Source organism: Muntiacus reevesi, chromosome 15 (assembly GCF_963930625.1).
Source record: "Muntiacus reevesi chromosome 15, mMunRee1.1, whole genome shotgun sequence".
NCBI lineage: Eukaryota > Metazoa > Chordata > Mammalia > Artiodactyla > Cervidae > Muntiacus > Muntiacus reevesi.
In genome coordinates, this window is record NC_089263.1 from 21,510,996 (window position 1) to 21,536,580 (window position 25,585).

At 46.0% G+C, this 25,585-nt stretch overlaps 1 protein-coding gene across 2 annotated transcripts in view; it reads right to left on the minus strand.

Annotated features, from left to right (window-relative positions):
* HOMER2 (homer scaffold protein 2) overlaps window positions 1-25,585 on the minus strand; it is a 126,097-nt gene that overhangs the window by 18,757 nt on the left and 81,755 nt on the right. For both annotated transcript variants that reach the window (XM_065906038.1, XM_065906037.1), the window contains exons 2-3: window positions 17,771-17,927; window positions 10,075-10,206 (exon numbers count right to left, since the gene is read on the minus strand). In XM_065906038.1, coding sequence (XP_065762110.1) covers window positions 10,075-10,176 — 102 coding nt within the window. In that variant the 5' untranslated portion in view covers window positions 10,177-10,206; window positions 17,771-17,927. The remainder of the gene's footprint in view (window positions 1-10,074; window positions 10,207-17,770; window positions 17,928-25,585) is intronic.

The following is a 25,585-nucleotide window of genomic DNA, read 5'->3' on the forward strand; positions in this document are numbered from 1 at the left end:
TGCTTTTATTTAAGGTATGGTGGTGGTTTAGTCCCTAAGTCATGTCCAACTCTTGCGACCCCATGGACTGTAGCCTGCCAGGCTTCTCTGTCTATGGGATCTCCCAGAAAGAATACTGGAGTGGTTGCCATTTCCCCCTCCAGGGAATCTTCGCGACTCACAGATCGAACCCGGGTCTCCTGCATTGCTGAAATACGAATACTTTTTACCAACTGAGCTGTGAGGGAAGCCACTATGTATTTAAGGTATATACATTATTATTTTGGACATAATCCTAGTGCACACTTAATAGACTACAGTATAGTGCAAATAAAACTGTTATGTGCACTGGGAAGCTAAAAAATTTGTGACTTGCTTTTAACGCAGTATCTGCTTCATTGCAGTGGTCTGGAACCAAATCCACAGTATCTCTGAGGGATGCCTGTGAACAGTAACAGCCTAGAACATCTCAAAAAGGGCAAAACAGTACATGTATTCTCGCAGTCAGGATGCACAGTCGTACTATGCACTCACAGCCACTCTGAGGTCCTCTTACTACTGTCAATATACAAATGCAGCACAGATAGGTTTCATAACTGGCCAAGGTCACACTGGGACTGAACACAGGCCACTTGACGCCAGTGCTGGACACTCCAGTGTCCGGTGATTTACCTACTTAACTGCTACCTTAGCTAAGATGCCCAGCTCTAACCCTTATCCTTCTTTCAAATGCAGGCAAATGAACCACTCTGTACTTTGCTTTCTTCATCTGTGAAAAATGGGTAATAATAATGCAATCTCCAAGGATCCCTGGAGGATGAGAGTTGGGGCTTTGCAATGGGCATTCAACAAAGGCAAGCACAGCTTCTCATGGCCTTGATTTGACTTAAAACCACAAACTTAGGACTTCCCTGGTGGTCCAGTGGTTAAGACTCTGTGCTTCCAACATAGGGGACATGAATTTGATTCCTGATTGGGGAACTAAGATCCCACATGCCATGAGGGGAAAAAAAGCCAGATTTTTATTAACAGAGCTCCACAAAAGGGTGAATTCACTCATTCAAAAATATTAACTAGCTATCTCTAGGTACACTGAAATACTTAAGAAGGACTTAGTTCCTGTCTTCAAAGGAATTCTGGGTCTGTAGAGGACTTTATATTCAAATGGATGATAATCAAAAGAATTTTTATCAGAAAATAAGCTCAAAATGTCATGAAGTAGGATAAGCCCTATCAGATAAATTTTAGGTAAATAAATAATCACTTATTTATTTTTATTATATTTTTAAAGCTGTGCCATGTGGCATGTAGGATCTTAGCTCCCCGGCCAGGGATCACGCCTGTGCCCCTTACATTGGGAGAGCAAAGTCTTAACCACTGGACCACCAGGGAAGTTCCTGAATAATCATTTAAAAAACAGTGGCAAAAACCACTACAACATTGTAAAGTAATTAGCCTCCAACTAATAAAAATAAATGGAAAAAAAATAAAAAAATAAAAAACAGTGGCAGGATGGGCCCTACAATTTATATAAAGATTAGCTATGACAAAGGAGGAATCATAAATTAATGAGGAAAATTATTCAAAATATAATTGCAATAATTTTGGTAAACTGATGGGAAATGGATTTAAATCCTTACACAAACCAGTAGCATGATAAATTAATGATGAGTTAAAGGGGTAAGTTGTTTTATATTTTTAAAATCTGGATGCAAACAGAGTTGAACGTTCATCAAACTTCTGCTTGAGGGGTGTGAGGGTAATTTTCCAAACCTGGAAGAAATAAAAGAAAAATCACAAAGTGACAGACTTGACTGCCTAACAATTTAAAGCTTTTGTATATAAAAAGAAAGAAAGTAATGCAGAAGGGAAACTACAGCCTGGGGAAAGTATCTATCGCTAGACTAGTACAACAGAAAAAGGGCCATTATCTTTAGCATAGAAAGAGTTTGTACAAATTGAAAAGGAAAATATGAAAATCCCAATAGATAAACTGCAAAACTCACAAATAAAAAAACATAATAAGTATGCAACTTAAAGAAAAGATTGTTCAGCCTCGTTGGAAATGCAAAAGCAAAATAATGGGGCACCATTCTTGGCCTGCTAAATTAGCTAACACTAAATACAATTATAATACCCTGTGCTGGCAAGGTATTCCTGGCAACGTTGTGACTGTACAGCCCCTTGGAGAAGCAGTTTGGAACAACTGATCATAAGTGAGAAAAAACATTTATACCCACCGACTTAGTGGTATCACTTTTGGGAAACTATCTTACAAAAATAATTGAGAGAATGAAAAAAAGAAAGGTCTTCTATACAAAGATGTTAATCCTAGCATTATCTATCATCATGAAACACTGGAAGCAATTCAGGGAGTCCTGGGAGAAGGATGGAAGAAGGTTTCCACTCAGAGCCTCCAACTGTTGGGACACAGGTAGTCTCACTGTCCTTTGGTGAAAAAGCTCCTCTCTCCAAGTCTTTAGCTTTCTAATATTTCCCCACTTATTATGAAAAAGCACCTATGCTTGTACATTTAGAAAGTATAGTTTAGGAAAAATATTTTTTAAAAACATAGAGTCGCATCATCCAGAGATATGCACTAACCACGTGAATTTTTTTTTTACTTTTTTCTATCTGTACATATGCATCCACTACATACATATTTAAAAAACAGAATGATATTGTATGGGGTTGGCTAAAAGGTTCGTCTGTGTTTTTCCATAACATCTTACAGAAAATCCAAATGAACTTTTTGGCCAACCCAACACATCTGCTTTTATCGCTACTTTTGATATTAATATGACAATATTTCTATGCAATTATCTTTTATTACATTATCTGAATTGCTGTACAATATTACCCTGAAGGGTATACTGGAGTTTATTTAACTAATTTCTATAGCTGGACATTTAGGCTGGTGTATTATAAATGATGCCATGAAGAAAATTCTTGTAGCTAATTCTCTGTACGCAGTTACAATTATTTCCTTAGAAGAGATTCCTATAAATAAAACCCATGGATCAAAGGATATTCAAACTATAAAGATTTCTAAATAGATGTCAAATTCTCATGTCTTGACTCATTAGGATCATTTTCTGTGGTTTTTAAATGTGTGGCAGTAATTTTCTAATCAAAATCATCATATTATGATAGAAAGTGAAAGATTATTGTTTTATTTCGTTTTTGGGGGGAGGGGGGCCCTGGTCATTGAAGACCCTATGGCAGCAGACATCACCTATTTGCTTATTCAAAATCCATTTCTTCTTTTCCTTTAGCTTAAGAGAATCTTGATTTGTCTAGAACAGAAATTTCCTAGATGGTAGAGAATAAGAACGGATCTAAGCTGATCATGATAACTCATTTCCCTGCCTCTGTTTTACTCCTGAAAGTGGGTATGGGAGGGTGGTCCAGGGACCCAAGACTGACATTGGGATCCCAAACGAAATCTGCCACAGGAGTTTACAGGGACGTTGTTGTGGTACCATCCTCCTGCCCCCTCCCTTTTGCCATAAATGCAGATGTGACGGACAGAGTTTGAGAAGCCATTTTGTCATCATAAGGAAAAAGGATAAGCAAAGAAACAAAACACACAGAGTCCTACACCCAAATCATGAAGCACTGTACTGCTGGCAACCTCTTGCCTCAGGACTTCTTTTCCGTATGAAAAGAATAAGTAAGCATCGTGATTAGTTCTTTGTTACTTGTAGCCACCAAACATTCTAACTAAAACCTATCAAAAGAATGGTCAACATCCTTCACTGGAAGAAAAGTGAGTCTTTTAAATCAGAAAGGTAGGAGATCAGGAAATATTCTTACAAGGACACTGAGTTAATGAAGTAAGCGTCAAGAATGCAAATTTGAATTAGCGATAACTGAAAGGCAAACGCCACTTAGGGGGTCAGGGTTTAGCTGGACCAACTACAGAGCGCTAGCAACTCCATCCTGGATCACTGCCCTTTGTGACAGAATGTGCTCCAGGCAGCTGACAGTAACCCTCAAACCATCCTGGGCTTCCCGTAAGAACTCTTGCTGGAGGAGACCGGGTGACCCAGGGAGACGGGCACTCCTCTTTAATGACAGGATGCTTTCTCCTGCCTGGGAAAAAATTAGAAGCTACCCTCCCCAGCACGTTGAGGTTTCCAGCCTATCACTCTGGATATGAGACACTTGGCAGGGGAGGTATCGCTCCCAGCGCCGGCCTTCTCCCACCAGGCGCTTCTTCACAGGGACAAGGCATGCAATCCCCACTAGTCACTTCAGACAGAAGTTCTGGTTAATTATTCTTTCAACAAAGAATAATGGATCAATCACAGCACAGCCAGCTCCAACCTGATTACTCCCCTTCATGGCAGGATGAGACGGAGCCAAAAGTATCAAGGTCAGATGCCAGGAACCATCTAAACTTGGATGACTGGCTCGTTCTTACACTTGGTTCTCCTTCCTCTGATCTCTTCAGAAGGCTTTCTAGTTGTCGAACAGGCAAGTCCCTTTTCAACACTCTCCAGCGGGCTGAGGCATCACACCCTTTCCAGTGGGTGAACAGCGTTCCAGCTCACCCTTGGGAGTACGCAGCTCCTGTTATTTTGGAAAGCCTGTACAGAGAGTGGAAAGTGTCCCTGTAATACTTTCTGGATTTTGGTGTGAAGTGGTCCTTATAATGGTAGCCATGAAGATCAAGGTATCTATTTTCCTTTTGGAGGAGTAAAAAGAGAAGTATGTATGAAGTGTTCTTAAACGCTAACATCCACAGTGGAGTTCCTTTTTCCAGGCTAGTTAGAGTGTTTGATGATCAGTTCCCCTTTCAGGCCTGTGGGTGGTTGCTCCGTGAAGTTGGGAATATTCAGCCACAGCTGTCCCCTCAGCAACATGCCTCGGGAACCCGTTGGGCCCAAGATCCTCTGTGCTTGCTAACTGCCACTTGTCCAGACTGCCAGCCTCACTTCATGGTAATTTATCAGTGTGTGGTTAATTGTTCCCTTCAATGAGAAAGGGGAGAAGTTGACTTGCAACATTCGGAACAAAGGAGGCATCTCAGGGCTTGTTTGATAAGTCTTTGTGACAATGGCAGGTCACAGTCACAGAGCGGGACTCCAACGCCGCTGGAGGAGACCGGGTGACTCGGGGTGACAGGGCACTCCTCTTCAATGACAGGACGTTTTCTTCCATCTGGGAAGAATTAGCAGTGGCCACGCCTGGATGCAGGCACAGACCAAGGTCTCTTTAGTTCTCAGAGGCACAAAGAATGGAACTTTAACCATTTCTTCTCATTTTTCTTCTGAATTCTCCCTTCTTTCAATTCTTTTCTTTGAAACGTCCTTCCTTTGTCCTTCCTAGCAACTGAGTCCTCCAAAGATTGAAGAAGTTATTCAAGGCAGCTGAGGGTAACCCTCAAAGCTTCTGTGGAAAACTCCAGCTCTGGGTGGGATCAGGGGCTGGTGAGCCAAAGAGGAGGGCCCAGACAGGACTCTGTCTCTGACAGAAGCCACCCCATCTGACCCTCCCCAGTGGTGTGAGGTTTCCAGCCCTCTCAGCCTGGATAGGAGACACTCGGCAAGCCAGGTGTTGTTCCGCCACCCCACTTCTCTCCACCAGGCACTTTTTCAGAAGGAAAAGGCATGCAATCCCTACCAGCCACTTCCGACAGACGTTCTGGTTAATGATTCCTTCAACAAATCACCATCAGACTTGCTTCCACTTTATAGAAATTTTCTCAGATCCTCACAGCACCTGTTCCTCTGCCTCATTTCAGAAAATGGCATCACATCGTCCATCCATCACCACCCCACAGACTCTGCCTCCCACATCCTCTCACCAAGTTCTGCCACTTTAGCTCCTCAATATTTCTTAAATCTCTCCAGCTCTTATGCAAGCCCTCCTCATCTCTGATCTGGATGAAAACAAGCTAATCTGTCTTGAAGTCAGAAAAAAAAAATCTACCTAAAGTGCAAATCTGATCATTTTCTTTCTTGGCTTAAGGTCTTTCACAGGCCGTGAGATAAAGTCCAGAGACTCTGGCATGGCACAGAAGGCCCTTTCAAAAGCTGGCCTCTAGTCAACCTTGCCCACCCCCCAAACCTGGGTGCCCTGTCAACAGTGGACCGTTTGCAGCTTCCCTCACACAGTGTCAGGATTTTGCTTGTGTTCCTTCTGCTGTGTGGAGGATGGAGGGAAAGGGAAATGCTCCCTGTGGCATGATCTGAACATCTCTTTGCCTGGTGTGCACAGCAGAGGTGGCCTGGAGTTGGGATCTACACTGAGCCCTGGGGACACAGGTGAGGGCCAAGTTGCATGGGAGGGATTGGGAAGAAACCAAGCGGAAGGGTTAGTGACAAAGAGATTTGGGAAATGGCTACAACAGTGGGTCTGAGTGGAGCCAGAGGCTAGAGATAGTCACCTTCCCCATGAATGCCTGCAATGAATGGACTGAAAGTCCGTGTTCTCCCTCAAAATTGTAGGTGGAAATCCTAATCGCCAGTGTGATGATTAGGAGGCGGGGCCTTTGAGAGGTGACTGGGGCACAGGATGGAGTCTCCATGAATGGGAAGAGTGCCCTTATAAAGAGACCTCAGAGAGTGGTCTTGACCTCCTTCCAATGAGAAGCTGAAAATCTGCAACCCAGAAGAGGGCCTTCACCTCACCCTGACCATGCTGGCACCCTGATCTCAGACTCCAGCCTCAAAGACTGTGAGAGGCTGTTGTTTAAACACCAATCTATAGTGTTTTGTGACAACAGACTGAACAGACTAAGACCATGCTTTTCTGAAGCCCCCACCCTTCAGCAAAGAGAATCCTGAGAACAAGGGACAGGAAAGCTGCTCTATGGATACCCAGTCATTCTCTTCCCCAGGCACTTACTCAGAAGGTTATGGACACACTGACCTTGGTGCCAAGGAGAGAACTGTGGCCTTGACAACACCTCCTCCTCCCCATGGCCACTCTGACTTTTGGCCTTGCTGAGTATCAACTGCCAACAACAGTGACCCACCCTGAGGCCCGGATTCTGCATCACACTTCGAAGTGACCAGGAAGGTCCCTGGGGAAAACTGACTGCACCAGGCCCTTCCTCCAGAGCACATAGTGATTTACCCTCAGAAAACAGACATGGACTGTGAACCATCAGGCCTCCTGGCCCCACCACCCTTAGACTGACTTAATGCCTTTTGTACCAAGCAGCACCACCTCCAAACAACCAAACAGCTTCTCTGCAAATGAAATGAAGCAAGGTCTACACACTACAGAATTCTTGATCCTCCCACGAGCCCTATCAGCAGAAGCAGCAGGCCTTCCAGAACTCTGCCGTGCTGCCTGCTAGAACAGGGCATCATGCAGGCCTGTGGGATGGGATGCGTCTCCCCAGGGCCATGGTCCAGAGACTGAAGGACCAGAGATGGAGACGACACCTCCCATGTTTACGCCCCACGAGCTACCCTTTGGGTTTCTGCTTCCTGCTCCATGATGCTGAGCCCTGGAGATCTGGAGACGTTAGTACCCAGGAGAGAATGCTTCTATGAGGGGTTGGAATAAGAGAATGTGCAGAGTGCTACCAGGCCATCTGGGGTTTGGGTTTCTAGGAGCAGCGTCCTCAGTAGCTGGGACGCAGAGGAACACAGTCTGTGGTGTGCCCTTCGTCAGGGGACTTGTTTGTGGCTGGGTGTAGGTGCTGGGTTTGGAGGCCTCCTTAGAATGTACGTGTGTATATGTGGTGTTCACACACACACACATGCACACACTGGACAAATGAAAGGTGCATTTAGCAAGTCCCTTCACGGTGGCTTCCTGACTCATCTCAGTCCCGCTCTATGAAAGTCACGCTCAGTGTGCATGGGGAACCCAAGCAGCCCAGTCTGCACTAAAAGCTTGTCAGTTCCCCAGGTATCTGGGATTCTAAGGCGCTTGGGGACAGGGCCCCCGCTCTGCATCCTCGGGACCCAGCTTGGTGTCAGCACAGCAGGAGCTCCATGAACACCTGCCCAGCAGCCAGTCAGATGGTCAAGGCAATGGGTGAGAAACAAGTTCTGGAGTCGAGCTGCCCAAAGCCAGCCTGGCTCCAGCCTTTCTCAGATTTTCAACTCTCTCTTGGATTCTCTGATATTCTTCCAGTAAATTCTTGTGTCACACAAACTAAGCAGTCTTGCTTTTTGTTTTGTTGTTGTTTTTTGGCCATATTGCAGCATGTGGGCTCTTGGTTCCCTGGTCAGGGATAGAACCCGTGTCCCTTGAAGTGGAAGCGGGGAGTCCTAACGATTGGACCACTATGGAGTCCCTAGGCAGTCTTGCTTTTAACCAGTACATTCTCAACACCTACACAGGGTTCTCCACCATCCTACAGGAAAACCTATTCTCCTAAAACAAGCTGCTGGCCCTTCAATCGGCTAGGGGAGGCCCCTTAGAGGTGATCAGTTTGTTCCCTCAGTCCTCAGTGTTCTGTCTGTGGTCAGCCTGCTTGGCTCCTCAACACCTTTCTAATCATCCATAGTCAGTGCCCCAGGCCCCTTGGGCCATCAAAGCAAAGCTGTGAACCCTTTCCCTAGAAAAAATAGCAACACACACACACAGAACACTGGGTGACATTTGAAGGGTTGTGGGGACTTCAGGTTAAGAACTTGTGACATTGTGACATATAAGAAATACACATATTGGTCTTCCTCCACGGTTCCTGACTCATAGCTCCTGGGCAGTGAGAGCATCTTTTGTCATAATATTTGGTTTCTTGTTGTCAGTTCTGAGTTCAGAGCCATAGGGGTGAAATGGGTGTCTTGTGATTTAGAACAAGCCCCTTTCCATCAAAACCGGGTTTATGTCAATGAGGTGACCTCTGGAAAGGACCCAATGATGGGGCCATTTGCCAGGGGAACCAATCATGAATGGAAGTGGGGGTGGGGGGAACTTTTAGTCCCTCTGGGGAGGGGAGAGGGTTGGAGGCTGAACCAACGATCGAAGGTGGATGATGTAATCAATCACGACTAGCTAATAAAGCTTCCATAAAACTCCAAAAGGATGGGGTTTGGAGAGCTTCCGGGTGGGTGAACATGGAGAGACATGGGGAGAGTGGCACATTTCAGAGAGGGTGTGGAAGCTCTGTCCTTCCCCTGCACCTTGCCCTGAACATCTCTTTCAACCAGATGTTCCTGACATACACCCTTTAATAAACTGGTAACCTGGTAAGTAAAACGCTTCTCTGAGTTCTGTAAGCAGCTCTGGTGCTGGTGCTGGTTTAGTCGCTAAGCCGCGTCTGACTCTTGTGACCGATGGACTATAGCCTGCCAGGCTCCTCTGTCCATTGGATTCTCCAGCCAAGAATATGGGAGTGGGTTGCCATTTCCTTCTCCAGGGGATTTTGCGCACCCAGGAATTGAACCCGAGTCTCCCACACTGCAGGCAGATTCTTTACTGACTGAGCTATGAGGGAATCCCTATAAACAGCTCTAGCAAATTAATTAAACCTTAGGAGGGGGCCACTGGAAGCCCTGATCTATTGCTGGTCGGTCAGAAACACAGGTGACAGTTGGGAGTCTGAAGTGGGGGGGTTCTCGTAGGACTGAGTCCTAAACCTGTGGGAGCAGGCACTACTTCCAGGTAAATAGTGTCGGAATTAAGGTGCACTGCAGGACACCCACGGGGGTCTGAGAACTGCTTGGTGCTGTAGGAAACACCCCGCCACCTGCATGCATGTTGGAATTTGGGAGCAGAAACCTTTCAAAACTCTTACTGAACATCACCTTGCTCCCTTTCTCTGCGGGCTCCAACCATAGAGTCACTGACATTGCTGGCTGTCAGACACACCCTGGGTGCAGGGAGCTGGGGTGGTGGGGGGTTGTGGACACCAGGCAAGGCTAGTCCTGAGGCTGGGATGCAGCATTTTTAGAGATGTTTTCCCTCTCCAAACTACATCTCCATTTTTAAGGAATCTGGTGATTTCTAACACCTGGTCTGGACCTGGTCTGGCAGCCCCGCGGTGCCACAAGGGGAGAGGCTGAAGGCCACAGAGGAACCTGCTCATCAGCCAGATCCCTTGACAGGCAATTACGCATCGAGTTAAGAAAAGCGCATTGGACAGCGGCACTCATGGTGCAGGGGGGAGGACCACCTGATTACCTTTGTCAGCTGCTGCTCCGAGGAAAACCCCAAACCAAACACCGTGTTGGCTCTGCTGTCCGCCCACTGCCCGAACTTCTGTGACGTTTTGGTGAAAGTCATGTTGGGCGTGATTGTGCTGTTGATGATCACCTGCAGTGAAATAGCCCAAAGAGTCGATGCTGAAACATCGAATTAGACACCCAAGGGAGTCCTTAAAAACACCCTCTGTTGGCAAAGCTCGTATGTAAAGCCTACCTCCCCCATTGTTACATGTGGTCCTGAGTTCTTCCTCTTCTGGCTCATCCCACACTGAGTCATACATACACCACCATGATAAGGGGCAATTTTAGAGACTTAAAAACAGGCAGTGGCCTAAAATAAGATTTCACAAGTTATCAGTGGGAGAGAGTCTTTCCTAAGGAGAGAATAGTTTCCAGAGCTGCTATTTATTATCCCAAAGTCGTTGTGCATCCAATTGTCCTTAATGGCTAGCCGTGTCACATATCCTCTGAAGAACTCAGTTGCTCACCTTTCCAAGTGCCTGGAGCCCCGGGGTCTACCTCAAACCATTTAAAATCTTCACAAGCAGTTGTGGCTTGCTGCTTTCCCACAGGAAAGTAAAGGTACACTCCGATTGGGATAATTGGTGGAGAGTTGATTGACAGATTAATTAGGCAGGTGTGAGCTGGGTGCATGGAGATTGTAAGGACAGTGCAGGGACCCGGGGCTAGTTGTTACCGCTTCCCCTTGGCTTTAAAGGATGAGGAGGTGTGGGAATTTCCTGGTGGTCCAGTGGTGAAGACCATGCTTCCACTGTAGGGGGCATGGGTTTCATCCCTGGTCAGGGAACCAATATCCCACATGCCTCGCAGTGCACTCCCAAAATTAAAAATAAATTAATTAAAAAAATAAAGGATGAAGGAGTGAAGAGGCTGTGGGATGTGGAAGGAGATAGTCATGGAGCACAGGCTGTGTGAACAAGAGAGGTGACCCTCTGCTGAGGGCCCCACCAGCACATGGTGAGCACCCCCAGGAGAGGAAGCCGACAGGACAAATGCCCTCAACTCTGCCATTCTGATTTCCCGCCACCCACCAGAGCCAACCAGAAGCCAGTGGCCCCGCAAGCCCTACAATGTCATCAACAGGGCAGCCCCCCGGGGACCAGAGCAGAGTGAAGAAGAGCAGAGGATGAATGCGGAGGTGACAAGGTGATCCAGAACACAGTGCTCTCACTCATGCAACAAGCACTCACTGAATATTCACCGTGTGCCTGGGATCCTGCTGGCCAAAGGTACAAAAAGGAAGGAGTCAAGAGTCCTGGCCTTGGGACTTCCCTGGTGGTCCAGTGGCTAAGGCTCTGCACTTTCACTGCAGGCAATCAGGGTTCAATCCCTGGTCAGGGGAACAAGATTCCACGTGCCTTGCAGTGTGGCCAAAAAAGAAAAAAAAAAAAAAAGATTAAAGCACAACCTTTAATGTGGACTCCCGGCCCCTATGCCTACTCCTTTCTTTTTCTGTGAATTCTCTCTGAAACTTTCATGGAGGAAAAAAAGAGACTCCTTGGTAAAGACTCAATTCCTTCAGAGCCCTGAAATCAACTTTTCAGAAAATGCACAGAACACATGCCATTAAGAGGTACTTGGAAGAAGCAAAAAGCTAAGTGCCTCCAGTCTCCTGTCTGGCTCCAGATTTCAGAGAAGGCTGCTTGTCGCAAAATGTGAGGCAGGTCCCTTGGATTCCTTTTCAGGGCAAGTTTTCCTCAATCCAAGGAATGAGAAGCTGGAAGGACTTAGAAATTTTTCACAAGAGGCTGGGAGTGACTTATAACAATTAAAAGACCTGGTGCCTGCTTCCAAAAAAGGTATTAATAGACTATTTTATTTTATTTTTTTGACTATTTTAAAAAACATTAAAAAAAATATTTTGGCCATGGTGCATGGCATGTGGGATCTTAGTTCCCTGACCAAGGATCAAAACCGTGCACCCTACATTAGAAGCATAGAGTCTTAACCACTGGACCACCAGGGAAATCCTGTCAATAAACGCTTTTATTCTTTTTTATTTTAAACCACAGTCAGGGAAAAAAAGAAACCAACATTCACTGAAATCCTACTATGTGTTGAGAACCTTTCCTATGTTTGCTCCCTTAATAGAAAGTGGTCTGCATTGATTCAAAAGAGGAAACTATAACGTGAGAGTTGGACCATAAAGAAGGCTGAGCACCCAAGAATTGATGTTTTTAAACTGTGGTGCTGGAGAGGACTCTTGAGAGTCCCTTGGACTGCAAGGAGATCAAACAAGTCAATCCTATAGGAAATCAGCTCTGAATAGTCATTGGAAGGACTGATGCTGAAGTGGAGGCTCCAATACTTTGGTCACCTGATGCGAAGAGCCAACTCATTGGAAAAGACCCTGATGCTGGGAAAGATTGAGGGCAAGAGGAAAAGGGGGTGACAGAGGATGAGATGGTTGGATGGCACCATTGACTCAATGGACATGAGCTTGAGCAAACTCTGGGAGACAGTGAAAGACAGGGGAGCCTGGCATGCTGTGGTCCACGGGGTTGCAAAGAGTCGGACATGACTTAGTGACTGAACAACAACAATCTTAATAATGAGTGGTGAAGGGGACCCTGACTGTGTTCTTGAAAGCAATTTCCATTCCTAGAAGAAAACACCAAACAAGTCAGGGTTTCAGGGCTTGTATCTTCTGAACCTTGGTGATCAGGCAGAACACAGCAGGTGCTGCTAAATATTTCTAGACTGGATGACCTCTATCGTCTCTTCCGATACAGGCTTCTGTGATCCTATAAATAACTGAGAACCAAGGGCAGGAGAGCCATCCAGAGCCCCTGGGAGAAACACCTGCTCCAGGCAGATCCTGTCTACGGGTGCAGGCAATTTCTCATAAGGATGGCAATGATTAACGCTGTCTGCAAAGAGTGCCAACAGCACAATGAAATCAAGCGCTGCGATGGCTCAATTAACAAATGCTCTGGGAACGGAGTTCCTCTATAATGGAGTTGGCGGTTTTGCACAGAAACTTGCCATCACTCACACAGCTGTTGGTTGTGGCTGTGGGTGATATGATGGCTTGTATCAGGGCTCCAGGAAGCTGGGAGGTGGGAGGTAGCCTCACATGGCTCCCATCTGTCCACGCACAGGGCCGACCTGGGGTGACAAGCTGAGGCTTCCGCCCTGGCTCCATCTTGGTGGTGACCCTCCTCTTGTCCTCCTGTGGACGTGGCACGCCTGCTGCAGGCCTGACCCCATCCCCCACCCACGTCTATGGCGTCGCCCACTCTAGCTTGGTGCTGGGACCCCACAGGTAAGCTAGGCCTGCTCCTCCAAGAGCAGAGTCTTCTGGCAGCCCTTCCTCCCCAGAAATGGATCCACAGAGCCCCCAGGTAATGCTGGAGCTATGTATTCCCGCCCACATATGCCTTGAGGGGCAGCTGTGACTGAGGTGTGAAACACTCCCCCTGGAAGAAGCAAGCACCATAGTGTTTCAGGAAGGAGGAGATACAGGCCTGACCACAGGTTTCTCCTATGATGAGCAGCACCCACGGCTCTCAGGGGAAGGAGGGGGTCTCCTGGCAGCCTTCCCCAAGGAGAGCACAGCGGGTGCTGGGACAGGGCAGAGGGGCCACTGTACCCGCTGCGAACAACAGCCGTGACGGCTGCTGCTGCACCTCCTCCCTTCATGGGGAGCCCTGCTCTGCGGGCTGCCCATGGTAGGCTCCGCGGCTGTGGCCTTTGCTCACCACAACCTCCAAGTCCTGTCCACACCGGCAGCCTGTCCCTGAAGCATATGTACTCCTTCATCTGGGAGGGGCGGAGCAGGCTTCCCCTCCAGCCCGCAGCAGCGGAGGGACAGCTGGCCCGGCAGCATCAAGCACAAGACCTGATATGGCCAGGCCAGGAGAGAGAGGCAGGACAGGAGGCCCAAGGTCAGAGCTGCAGCCCGTGGGCCAAGACACAGCCCCCGAGGCTCCAAGCACCTGACCATCTGTCATCTCAGTTCAGATGACACTTGGAAGCAAAGGCCTAAAACAAAGCGGAGTTGTCCCGACGTGGTGGGACACAGAGATGGGGAGCCGGAAGCAGGGGTGGGCTGCAGAGGGGCAGTGGACGAGAGTGGCACGACCCTGGCTCAGGTCAGCATACTGTGCCTGGCTCCAGTCCCCGGGAAGAAAGGAGATCCATCTGGATCACTGGGGCAGGGCGGGGGCTGGGGCTGTGGAGCTAAGGAATTCAGCCACGGGTGGGGAGGAGGAAGGTGCAGAAGACTGGGTGGTGGCCATCGCCATGCTGGGGTCCTGCTCCATGTCTCACCTGATGTGTGGAGCAGCTGGAGGTACAAGAGCTGACCTAGAACTGGCCTAGCAGCTCCAAGAAAAGTCCACCCGGGCTGAGGAGGCCTGGGGATCCCTGTCTGGTATCCTGTGCTCCAGTTCTCAGGACACTCGTCCCCTACCCTCAGCCCCAAGTGCCATTCACAGTCCCTGAACAACTAAGGCCGGCCCCTCCCACTACCCGGGCCTTCTGCTCCATCACAGGACACTCCCTTTTGCAGAACAAGGCCCAGTCACAGTGCATGTGCCCTGCTGCTTAGGCAGAAGCTCTAGGTGGGCCCCTGGAACTCCAGATGGTCAGGCATCATAGGAGGGGTGGCTGGAGATCCTTGGGCTCCAGTGCTGGATTCCAGGGGCACCCCACAGCCTGAGTTCCCCATTCTCACTTTCTTTTTGGCTGCACTGTGTCTTAGCTGTGGCATTCGGGATCTTCGATCTTCACTGGGGCATGTGAAGAGGGGATCTTCGTTAGTTCCATGACCAGGGATCAAACTCAGGAGTGTTGAGTGCAGCATCTTAGCCACTGGACCATGAGGGAAGGGCCCCCTTTCCCACTTTTTAAGTGACTCCTAACTTGATGGAGGCCCCACACTGAGCCTGAACTAGCTCTGTCCTGTAGTGGGGGCCCTCCACCCATCCGATTGCTCAGAGCTGGCTCCTCTGGCTCCGACCCCACCACTGTCACAGCTTCAGGAGCTGCAGAGCTGTGCGCTGCAGTGGCTGACACGCTGACACATTACTTAGAGCGCAGCTAATAGGACTAAAACACTTTCTCTAGGAAAGTCATTTGATCTGTATTTAAGCCCACTCTATCCTTGGATAACTCAGCTGACAAAAGTGCAAACCCATCTCAAGGGAGGGAGGATGAACTGACAGGATCTACAGATAAAAGAAAGCAAGACAGCTTGACTCACCACCCTGAGCAGAACATCCTGGCAAGAGTCTATGGGATTCCAGTCCAAAAGCACAGAGAAGGAAAGTGGTAACACAACAGCATTATCACCATGTTTCCCGGAGGAAAAAAAAAATAATAAAAGCACCTTCCAGATCCTCAATCATCAGACACAAGGTGCCTACCTACTATGCACCAGGCACTTGCACACTCCCTGAGTGCTCACTGGATCCCTGCCACACCTGATCACCCAGCTTGCAGGGGGAAGTGTGCCCTAACTCAGAGAGCTGGTATCTGAGGACCTGGGCACAGTCAGCAGCCTGTCAAGCCTCAACAGCAGCGTGAACTCAGTCAGTCACGGCCTGTCTTTGACTTTAGCCGTATAATAGGAGTAAGGGCCGTGGCAACCTGAAGGAAGAGAGAGGATTGCGAGGCCAAGTTCCTCTACTGCAACCTCAGCAATGCTGAGTACAAAGGAGGCCTTTAGAGAACTTAAGCTGAAGGCAGAATTTGCCTGAAGACGGGAGCCTCATCAAAAGATCTGGGGCACCACGAGCTCTCACACCATTCCTGGGGGGCCCTCAATGGAGGCTTCCTGTGCCTCCTGCTCTGTGGTCGTGGGGGTCACGGAGGGAGGAGCCCACAGCCAGGCCCCATTCTGCCAACCAGCCCGCACCCAAAACTTTCCTGCTTCCAACTGCCTAGGAGCACTGACCAGACACACTGTAGGCAGGAGGAGGCCAGTCAGAAGGCTACTGCAACAGTCTGAGCAAGACTGAACCAGGACAAGAGTTATGGCCTTGAAATCTAGAACGAGGCATAAACGTGAGACCGACTTTCATTTGATCAACTAAAAGGGAACTGACTCTATGCTTTTCCATTTGCTTTCTTTTTAAAAATATTTTCTGGCAACAAATGACTGGGAAATGAAAATGGAGAGGTGGTTTAGAGGACAAATACGGGTATTCAGCTTCAGATATACTGAATTTCTGGTGACAGCAGATAATCCATGTGAAAATGTCCATCAGGATGAACACAGATTAAAGACACAGAAGAAATTATGAAGCATCGAGTCTAGCTTTTTTCTTTTGTAAACTTGATGATATGTCTATTGATAACCCTTCTTTACTCTGCTCCCATAATAAAATGGCAAAATACTGAGGAAGGGATTTCCCTGGGGGCCCATTGGTTAAGACTCTGAGCTCCCAACATAAGAGGCTTGGGCTCAATCACTGGTCAGGGAACTAGAACCTAAATGCCACAACTAAGACCTGGTACAGTGAAATAAATAAATAAATAAATAAATAAATATTTTTAAAAATATTGAGGAAGAGAGCAGAATAATGAAAACACCAGGAAAAAAATATTTCAAGAAATACTCCAAAACCACTTAATAAAATTCAACTCCCATGGCTAATAACACGAAAATCAAACAGGATCTAATATCTAAGGCTGGCAAGGATGCAATAAACTGGCATTCTCATACATGTTGGAGGACAGAACTCTTTGGAAAGCCACTTGGCAATAATCATATCAAGAGCCATAGAGTGTTAATATCTCGACCTATAACATTACTTCCAGGAATCTCTTCTAAGGAATTATACAAAAGAAAGCAATAGGCATGGGACTTCGTGGTGGTCCAGTGGCTAAGACTCAATGCACCCAATACAGGGGGCCCGGGTTTGATCCCTGGTCAGGGAACTAGATCCCATGGCTGCAATGAAGAGTTCACATGCAGAAACGAAGACCCGGAGTAGCCAAATTATTTATTTATTTAAAAAAGCAATAAGCACGATGAACAAACAGGGTTATCTATTTCATGAAGATGCTCATCATCTATAATAGTGAAAAAACTGAAAGCTACCTCAGTATCTAACCATAATGGGAGAGATTAAGGACATTATAGGTCCTTGGTAGAATGATCAAAATGGCATTAAAATGCTACTTACGAAGACAATGTGCTAACAAGGAAATCTATTCTTTTAAGTGTCATACAGAATGAAGTAAGTCAGAAAGAGAAAAACAAATATCGTATATTAATGCATATATGTGGAATCTAGAAAAATGGTACAGATGAACTTATCTGCAGGGCAGAAATAGAGACACAGGTAGAGAAATGTATGGACACCAAGAGGGGAGAGGCGGGGTGGCATGAATTGGGAGACTGGGATTGACACACACATATTACTATGTATAAAATACAGAACCTTCTGTATAGCACAGGGGGAAAAAGAAGGTACAATCTGTCTGGAAGACATATTACTGGAGAAGGGAAAGGCTACCCACTCCAGTATTCTTTCCTGGAGAATTTCACAGGCAGAGGAGCCTGGCGGCTACAGCCCACTGGGGTCACAAAGAGTTGGATATGTTTGCAGGACATACAGTAAGTGAACCTTAAAAATGTATCATATTGCTTTTGATGAAAAATAAGTGACTGGGAAGGTTCAAATGAGCCGGTGAAATGGTACCTTGGCTCCATCCACACTGATGATCCGATAGCTGTTTCTTGTGACATCGTAGAAGTAGGAGACGGTGACAGCTTGCTTGCTTGCAGGCACCCAGTTCTTCTTGGTGCTGGGGTCGATCTGGAAGACATGTGCTCGGGTGGTGAAGATGGGCTGTTCTCTGCAAGAGGAGAGACGGGCCCATGAGTTGATGGAACATGGCTTCATGTATAATTTATGATTTCTAAGCCACCTAAGATTTTAATCATTTATGGGGAAAGATGCATATGCATGAGAACAATGAAAACAAGAAAAGGGAAGAGACGAGGAAAAAAACAGACACCTGAGGAGAGGTTACTGAAACCCAACACCCTGAGGTTGAGGGGCAATTGGCTTAATGGGCAATTTGCTTAAAAGTCAACTCCTGGTGCAGTGTTTTCACATTCCGGTCAAGGGTCCTGCTCTTTTTCTGATATCCTCTTAGCCGTTTTTAGGGCTTTGCAACAAATGTATTGGCAGGTAGGGATTCTGCAACAGTTTTAAGATTTTACAAACCATTTGTGACTTCATACTATATTTCTATGGGCTTCCCAGGTGGCTCCGTGGTAAAGAATCCATCTGCCAAGCAAGAGACTCGGGTTCAGTCCCTGGGTTGTGAAGATCCCCTGGAGGGGCAGATGGTAGCCCACTCCAGTATTCTTGCCTGGAAAATCCCATGGACAGAGGAGCCTGGTGGGCTACAGTGCATGTAATTGTGTCCCCTACAGTTACGGGGACACGACTTAGCAACCAAGCAACAACAACTGTATTTCTACTAAATACTTCTCATATTTGCAGCATTTTATGAACAATGCATTCATTCATAATTGACTGAGCCTTAAAGTTTTATGTTTCCAACTTACAAATCTTTGGGTTTTATGCAGTATTCATCAAATCTCTTTTGCTATTCTTGTCTCTGCATTGTTGCTTTTTCACTCACACGCCTGTAAACTCTTAATGTGATTATTAACCAAATTAGCACAGTGTCTATGTTTCTACTAAGTGAGGAATTAATTAGATCTTGACAATAGCATTAATAAGGCAGATGAATAAAAATTATAATGGATTTCACTGCATTTCATATTTTAAGGTGTCTGCTTCACAAAGTAGCACAAAATAAATCACAGACTCATTACAAAATATAATTTCTTAAACTATAATTACTTTTGAAGAAAGGTAATTCAGGTTAACTGGCTGGAAAATCCTTTCCAAATAAGACAAGATGGGGGTGGGGGGAAGCCACCACACCAGGAAGTAAAAATAATCCTCTCATTCATAAAATGCTATCGATTTAGTAAGCATTTATGAGAGACAAAAAATTAAATCAAAATTAGAAAAATTAATTTTTTCAATCCTCACAATTCAAAGAGATGACATAAAAGAATGGGACACCCCAAGTGGAAACTGAAGATAAGATCAAAAGGAAAAAGTGAATTTTAAGTGCTCTGGTCACTGAAAGGAGTGGTTTTAGGTAAAGTCGTCTCTGAACCCATCCTGACTAAACAAGGCTCATTATTGGAAAGGAAAACCTTTCTTAAGAGAGAAATTGTATCCTAGAAAAGCAATTTACTAGACATTTGCACCCCACGCAAGAGATACTGAGTAACACCACAAATACCAGCATTAGCCATCAACTGTGACTGTAGATAATGCAGAAACTTCCTCATGACTATTTCTCTGAATGAATAAAAGCCAAGGGCACGCTCTTCCTGCGACTTCAATGCAGCTGTTTCTAGAGTTCGGCTTTCCAGAAGGGACAGCGCTCAGCACTCCTAGCCCCCCGAAACCTTCCCCTGTAGGTCCCAGGAGCAGGTTAAGAGCCTCTGGGGTGTGGATCACAAGGACGCTGTCTTCCTGCCACGGTGACCAGGTTCACCCACCCACTCAGTCCCAAACTGACACGCTTCTGTCCACAGGATGACAGCTGTGGAAACAAAGGAACATTCTCACTGTAGTGTTCTGCATCTGTTGTTGAGAGGGGGACCAGCCGTTGGGGAGCATGTGTGTGCCCATGAATACCAGCCTGCCTAATCAATCCACACGGGAAAGCTTTGCATCTGTATACTCGGTGCCATGTTTTGCTAACCATCCAAGTACAACACCAGAAAGGAAAACACTTGCTCACCTGGAGTCCTTCTGTATGTTTAAGAGGAGGGAGCGACTGAAAGGGCAGGAATACAGAAAATCTTTTTAAAAGGATCGAATTACGCAAGGTATACAAATACCAAATCGTTGTTGTCTACTGAAACTAACAATGTTACATGTCAATTATACCTCAATTTAAAAAAAGAGAATCAAGCTAACACCTCTGCTTCCTCTACACAGAGCACTAACAAGCTGGGCAGGGACCCACCGTCAGGCAGGAGCCCTCCCAGGGGAGGGGGTCAGGCTTTCCCTTGTGTCCTCCACACTAGGGAAGATGGATTGGGTCTGGGTTTAGCACCCTCAGACTAGTGTTTCCTAAATCTCTGATAGGAATTAGCTGTGGCACTCAATAAAAACACAAGTTCCTGGGACCCAACTTAGCCCCATAGGAACCTGGCTGTGCAGGGAAGGGGCCTTCATAGTTCTACCTTTTAAATTAATTAATTTTTGGTTGTGGGTCTTTGTTGCTGCACATGGGCTTTCTCAAGTTGCAGCGAGCAGAGGCTACTCTCCAATTTCCATGCATGGGCTTCTCGTTGTGGTGGCTTCTCTTGTTGTGGAGCACGGGCTCTAGAGTCAGGGATCAGTGGTTGTGGCGGAGCACGGGCTTAGTTGCCCCATGGCATATGACATCTTCCTGGACCAGGGATTGAACCCACGTTCCCTGCATTGGAAGGCAGATTCTTAACCTCTGGATAACCAGGGAAGTCCCAGCTCTATTTTTTTTTTTTTTTTTTTTTTTTTTATTTATTTATTTTTTTTTTTATTTTTTTTTTTTTTAAATATTATTTTATTAGTTGGAGGCCAATCACTTTACAACATTTCAGTGGGTTTTGTCATACATTGACATAAATCAGCCATATAGTTACATGTATTCCCCATCCCGATCCCCCCTCCCACCTCCCTCTCCACCCGACTCCTCAGGGTCCTCCCAGTGCACCAGGCCCGAGCACCTGACTCATGTATCCCACCTGGGCTGGTGGTCCGTTTCACCATAGATAGTATACATGCTGTTCTTTCAAAACATCCCACCCTCACGTTCTCCCCCAGAGTTCAAAAGTCTGTTCTGTACTTCTGTGTCTCTTTTTCTGTTTTGCATATAGGGTTATCGCCACCATCTATCTAAATTCCGTATATATGTGTTAGTATACTGTAATGTTCTTTATCTTTCTGGCTTACTTCACTCTGTATAATGGGCTCCAGTTTCATCCATCTCATTAGAACTGATTCAAATGAATTCTTTTTAACGGCTGAGTAATATTCCATGGTGTATATGTACCACAGCTTCCTTATCCATTCATCTGCTGATGGGCATCTGGGTTGCTTCCATGTCCTGGCTATTATAAACAGTGCTGCAATGAACATTGGGGTGCACGTGTCTCTTTCAGATCTGGATTCCTCAGTGTGTATGCCTAGAAGTGGTATTGCTGGGTCATATGGCAGTTCTATTTCCAGTTTTTTAAGAAATCTCCACACTGTTTTCCATAGTGGCTGTACTAGTTTGCATTCCCACCAACAGTGTAAGAGGGTTCCCTTTTCTCCACACCCTCTCCAGCATTTATTGCTTGTAGACTTTTGGATAGCAGCCATCCTGACTGGCGTGTAATGGTACCTCATTGTGGTTTTGATTTGCATTTCTCTGATGATGAGTGATGTTGAGCATCTTTTCATGTGTTTGTTAGCCATCTGTATGTCTTCTTTGGAGAAATGTCTGTTTAGTTCTTTGGCCCATTTTTTGATTGGGTCGTTTATTTTTCTGGAATTGACCAGCTCTATTTTTTAACAAGAGCTCTAGGTGATTTTTATCCTTAGGAAGCTTGCAGTAGGCATTATTAGATGATCTAGAAACAATGGTAGAAGTGGCCACTACAGCCAGCACCTCTCCTCCAGAATGACAAAAACAACTCTGAAACACCCTCCCACAGCTTGAAGAGGACAACAGAGGGGCCAAGAACAGGATCTTTGGTTGCAAAGGATGGGGGAGGGGCATGGAGAGGCAGAGGTGCTCTGGTCAGGACAGAGGGCAGCCACTGGTGGTCAAGCTGTGACCTTCTGAGAGTGACTGAACAACAACAACCAACCAGAGATGCAGGGATGTTAGGAGGGCACGGTGGGAGGGCTCAGCTGGCCACACCCTCGGTGGCTGCAGCCCTGGTCTCCACGGTCAGGCCTCTGCCGGGGAAGCTCTGTGCCGGGGAAGCTCTGTTCCGGTGCAGAGGGAGCACGGTGACCCAGGAAGGGAGCTGCAGGGAGACCCACTGACCCTATTCTGAGGGTGGGCCCCACAGGAGTTGCCACGGCTCTTCAAGGACCTGTGATCTCGGGCCTGGGGACCTGGGCTAGACAGGGCCAGTGTGGTACAGCTTTGAGCCCAGGAAACTACCCACAGTACTGAGATTTCTACATGAATAACCAAGTCCTTGGCTGCTGGGGGAGTTCTGTTTTATTTTTCTAAAATTAAAAAAACTAATGGTATTTAGGGACTTCCCTGGTGGTCCAGTGGCCAAGACTCTGTGCTGCCAATGCAGGGGACCCAGGATCTATCCCTGGTCAGGGAGCTAGATCCCACATGCCTCAACTAAGACCTGGCACAGACAAATAAATAAATAAATAAAAGTTATATTTTTTTAAAGTATAAGAAAAAATCTAATGGTATTTAAAGAAAAAGAAGAAAAAGACAGGATGGAAAGAAAAGTCAGTTAATATTTAGCTGGTATACATATACAACATATATGTTCTCATTCAACCCTTTGAACAGAGCTGTGAATGGGTAACATTCTCTACATAGAAAAGTGAAGGTAGGGACTTCCCTGGAGGTCCAGGGGCTAAGACTCTGTGTTCCTACTGCAGGCAACCTGGGTTTTATCCCTGGTTACTGAACTAGATCCCACAGGCCACAACTAAGACCCAATAAAGTCAAATAAGTACTTAAAAGAAAAAAAAATGAAATTGAGAGTTGCAGGATGATTTCAGGCAACATGGACAGCAAGCCTTTACATCTTCATGGGCAAAATCAGAGTACAAACCTCACCACAAAATCCAGAAAAGCAGACCCCAACTCTGAAAGAGCACCGTGCCCTACTGGAGAAAGTAAGAGCTGGAACTAGGACACAGAAGTCAGTTCCTGTAAGTGTGCAAATCAGTATAAATAGAAAAACTCAAAGGAAACACAACTGTCCATGCCAGAAGGCCACCTTTCCTTCCCAGCAGGGAATGCCGAAGAGTGTCTATCAGAGAACAGAAACTACCTTCATACCCAATTTTATTCTCCTTTCTTCGGTGTTTGATGCTTAGGGAGTATATTTGAAATATACTCCCATTCCTTCTTCAGTGCTTTAAATAGAAAGCAGATGTTTCCGGATGGCAAACCGTTCCTTTAGGCAGACAATATAACCTACTGTTCCCTTGCACAGTCTTTTTAGAGCTGAATAAACACCAATTGCTGCTCATTGAACACATTTGGGAACCTGACAGTAATTGTCCCCAAGAATAATTAGGCACTGCGAAACATATGTATGTTTGGAATATGAAAACCGCTCGGCAGAAAGGCCACTCCTGCAATGAACGATTTCTGGCTCCATGCGAAATGATTCTGCAAAGAACTGGCATGACTATTTTGTGCAGAAAAAAAAAGTAAAATGATATTTTATTATAATCTTTCACTTGCAATGCTCACTAGGCTTTTCCTGATATGAACTTGTAAAACTTCATGATTCTTATTATTCTGACTTCTGTCTGATGTGAATGAAAACAAACCATTCAGTCATTATCTTACAGCCCTTTAAACATGTTCCAAAGTCTCCTAGGATGCCCTCATTAGTTTATCTTCCTTGGGTCTTAGATCCTTGTGCACATCATTCACATAGCTCCAAGAGAAGTGTTCAGCCCAAACCTCGATGGGTGTGGCACTGCCCACCCAGCTTCGAGGACCCTCCCTGGCTCCGTGCCCCATAGGACCAGCTCCAGATGCATCAGAGTGATCCACGGGTGCTGAGCACCTGGCCATGCCCCCTCACCAGACAGGCTCTGTGCTTTTCTGTTAGCACCTCCAAACCAAAGCACCTGCATTTTCACAGGACCATGCACGTGCCCTTCACTAGGGCTAAAACATCCTCCCCCTTGACTGGCCTTCCACTAGTACTCTGAGTCCTACTATAGCATATTAAAAAAAAAAATTTTTTTTAACTTAAAAAAGTATTTATTTATTTTTGGTTGTGCTGGGTCTTCATTGCTGTGCTGGCTTTCTCTAGCTGGGGCGAGCAGGGGCTACTCTTTGCGACAGTGTGTAGGCTTCTGACTGAGGTGACTTTTCTTGTTGGGGCTCGGTAGCTGTGGTGCACGGGCTTTAGTTGCTCACCAGCATGTGGGACCTAACGGGACCAGGGATCTGAATCTGTTTCCCCTGCCTTGGCAGGCAGATTCTTAACCACTGGATAACCAGGGAAGTCCCCACGACAACATCATGAGACATCTAACTTGTGCTCTGAGGATACAGGCCCTGGACTGAGCACCTGGCATGTGGGAACAGAAGTATGGCTCACCAAACTCTCTAGCCTTAATCTATGTCTAGGTCAACAGGCTCCTGCCAGCAGGGTCACGTCCCCAAGCCTAGGACAAAGACCTGGTGGAAAAAGGAAATAATGGACCAAAGGTTCTAGCACATTCTTTCATAAAAAGAACCTACCAAACTGACGAGTATCTTGTAATTCTACTTTCATACAAAATCCCCATAATAAAGTTATCATTATTTGCAGATAACAGGATCACACATCTGGAACACCCAAAAAAATCAACTGAAAAAGTGACTATGAATAATAAAATCTAGTGAGGTGACTAAGTATAAAATTACCAAAGAAAAATAGAATCAATAGCCTATCCAGATAGACAATATAATAGATTTTAAAAGATCCCATTTAGGACTTCCCTGGTGGTCCAGTAGTTAAGATTCACCTTCCAATGCAGGGAGTGAAGGTTCTATCCCTGGTCTGGGAACCAGGATCCCACATGCTGAATGGTATGGTCAAAAAATAAAAATAAATAAAAGATTCCATTTACAGTAGCAGTCAAAAAGATCCAATTTCTAGGAATCTATTTTAGAAGTAAGCCAGATCTGTTCTGAAAATACAAAGATAACTTCTCAGGCAAACAAAAGAAAACCTTAATAAGTAAAACATCCTGTTCTTAACAAGGGAAAAGTCAATATGAAGATGTCAATTACCCCTAAATTATATATACATCTTAAAAATGCCAGTATCAACAGAATTATTTTTAGAACTAGACAGAGTTATTCATGTGGAAGACTTAATATGAGAGGATAGCCAAGAAAATTCTGAAGATGAAGAGCAACGAGGAGGTTTAGCCATAATTTAGCCAGATATTGAAATATATTACTATACAGTTCCAGCAAATGAAATAAGAAGTATGAGCAAATAAACAGACAGACTAATGGAATAGAACAGAATCTAGAAACAGAAGTTCAGGGAATTAAGTATACAATGCAGGCAGTACTACCCATCAGTGGGGACATGGAAATCATTCCCTAAACCCTCCGAGAAGAACAGAGCGGGCCCCTCCCCGGAGAAAACTTGCACCTGGACTGGCTTTAGCCAGAATCCGTCTCCTTGCCTGGTCTGAGCCTCTTCAAATGGGTCACAG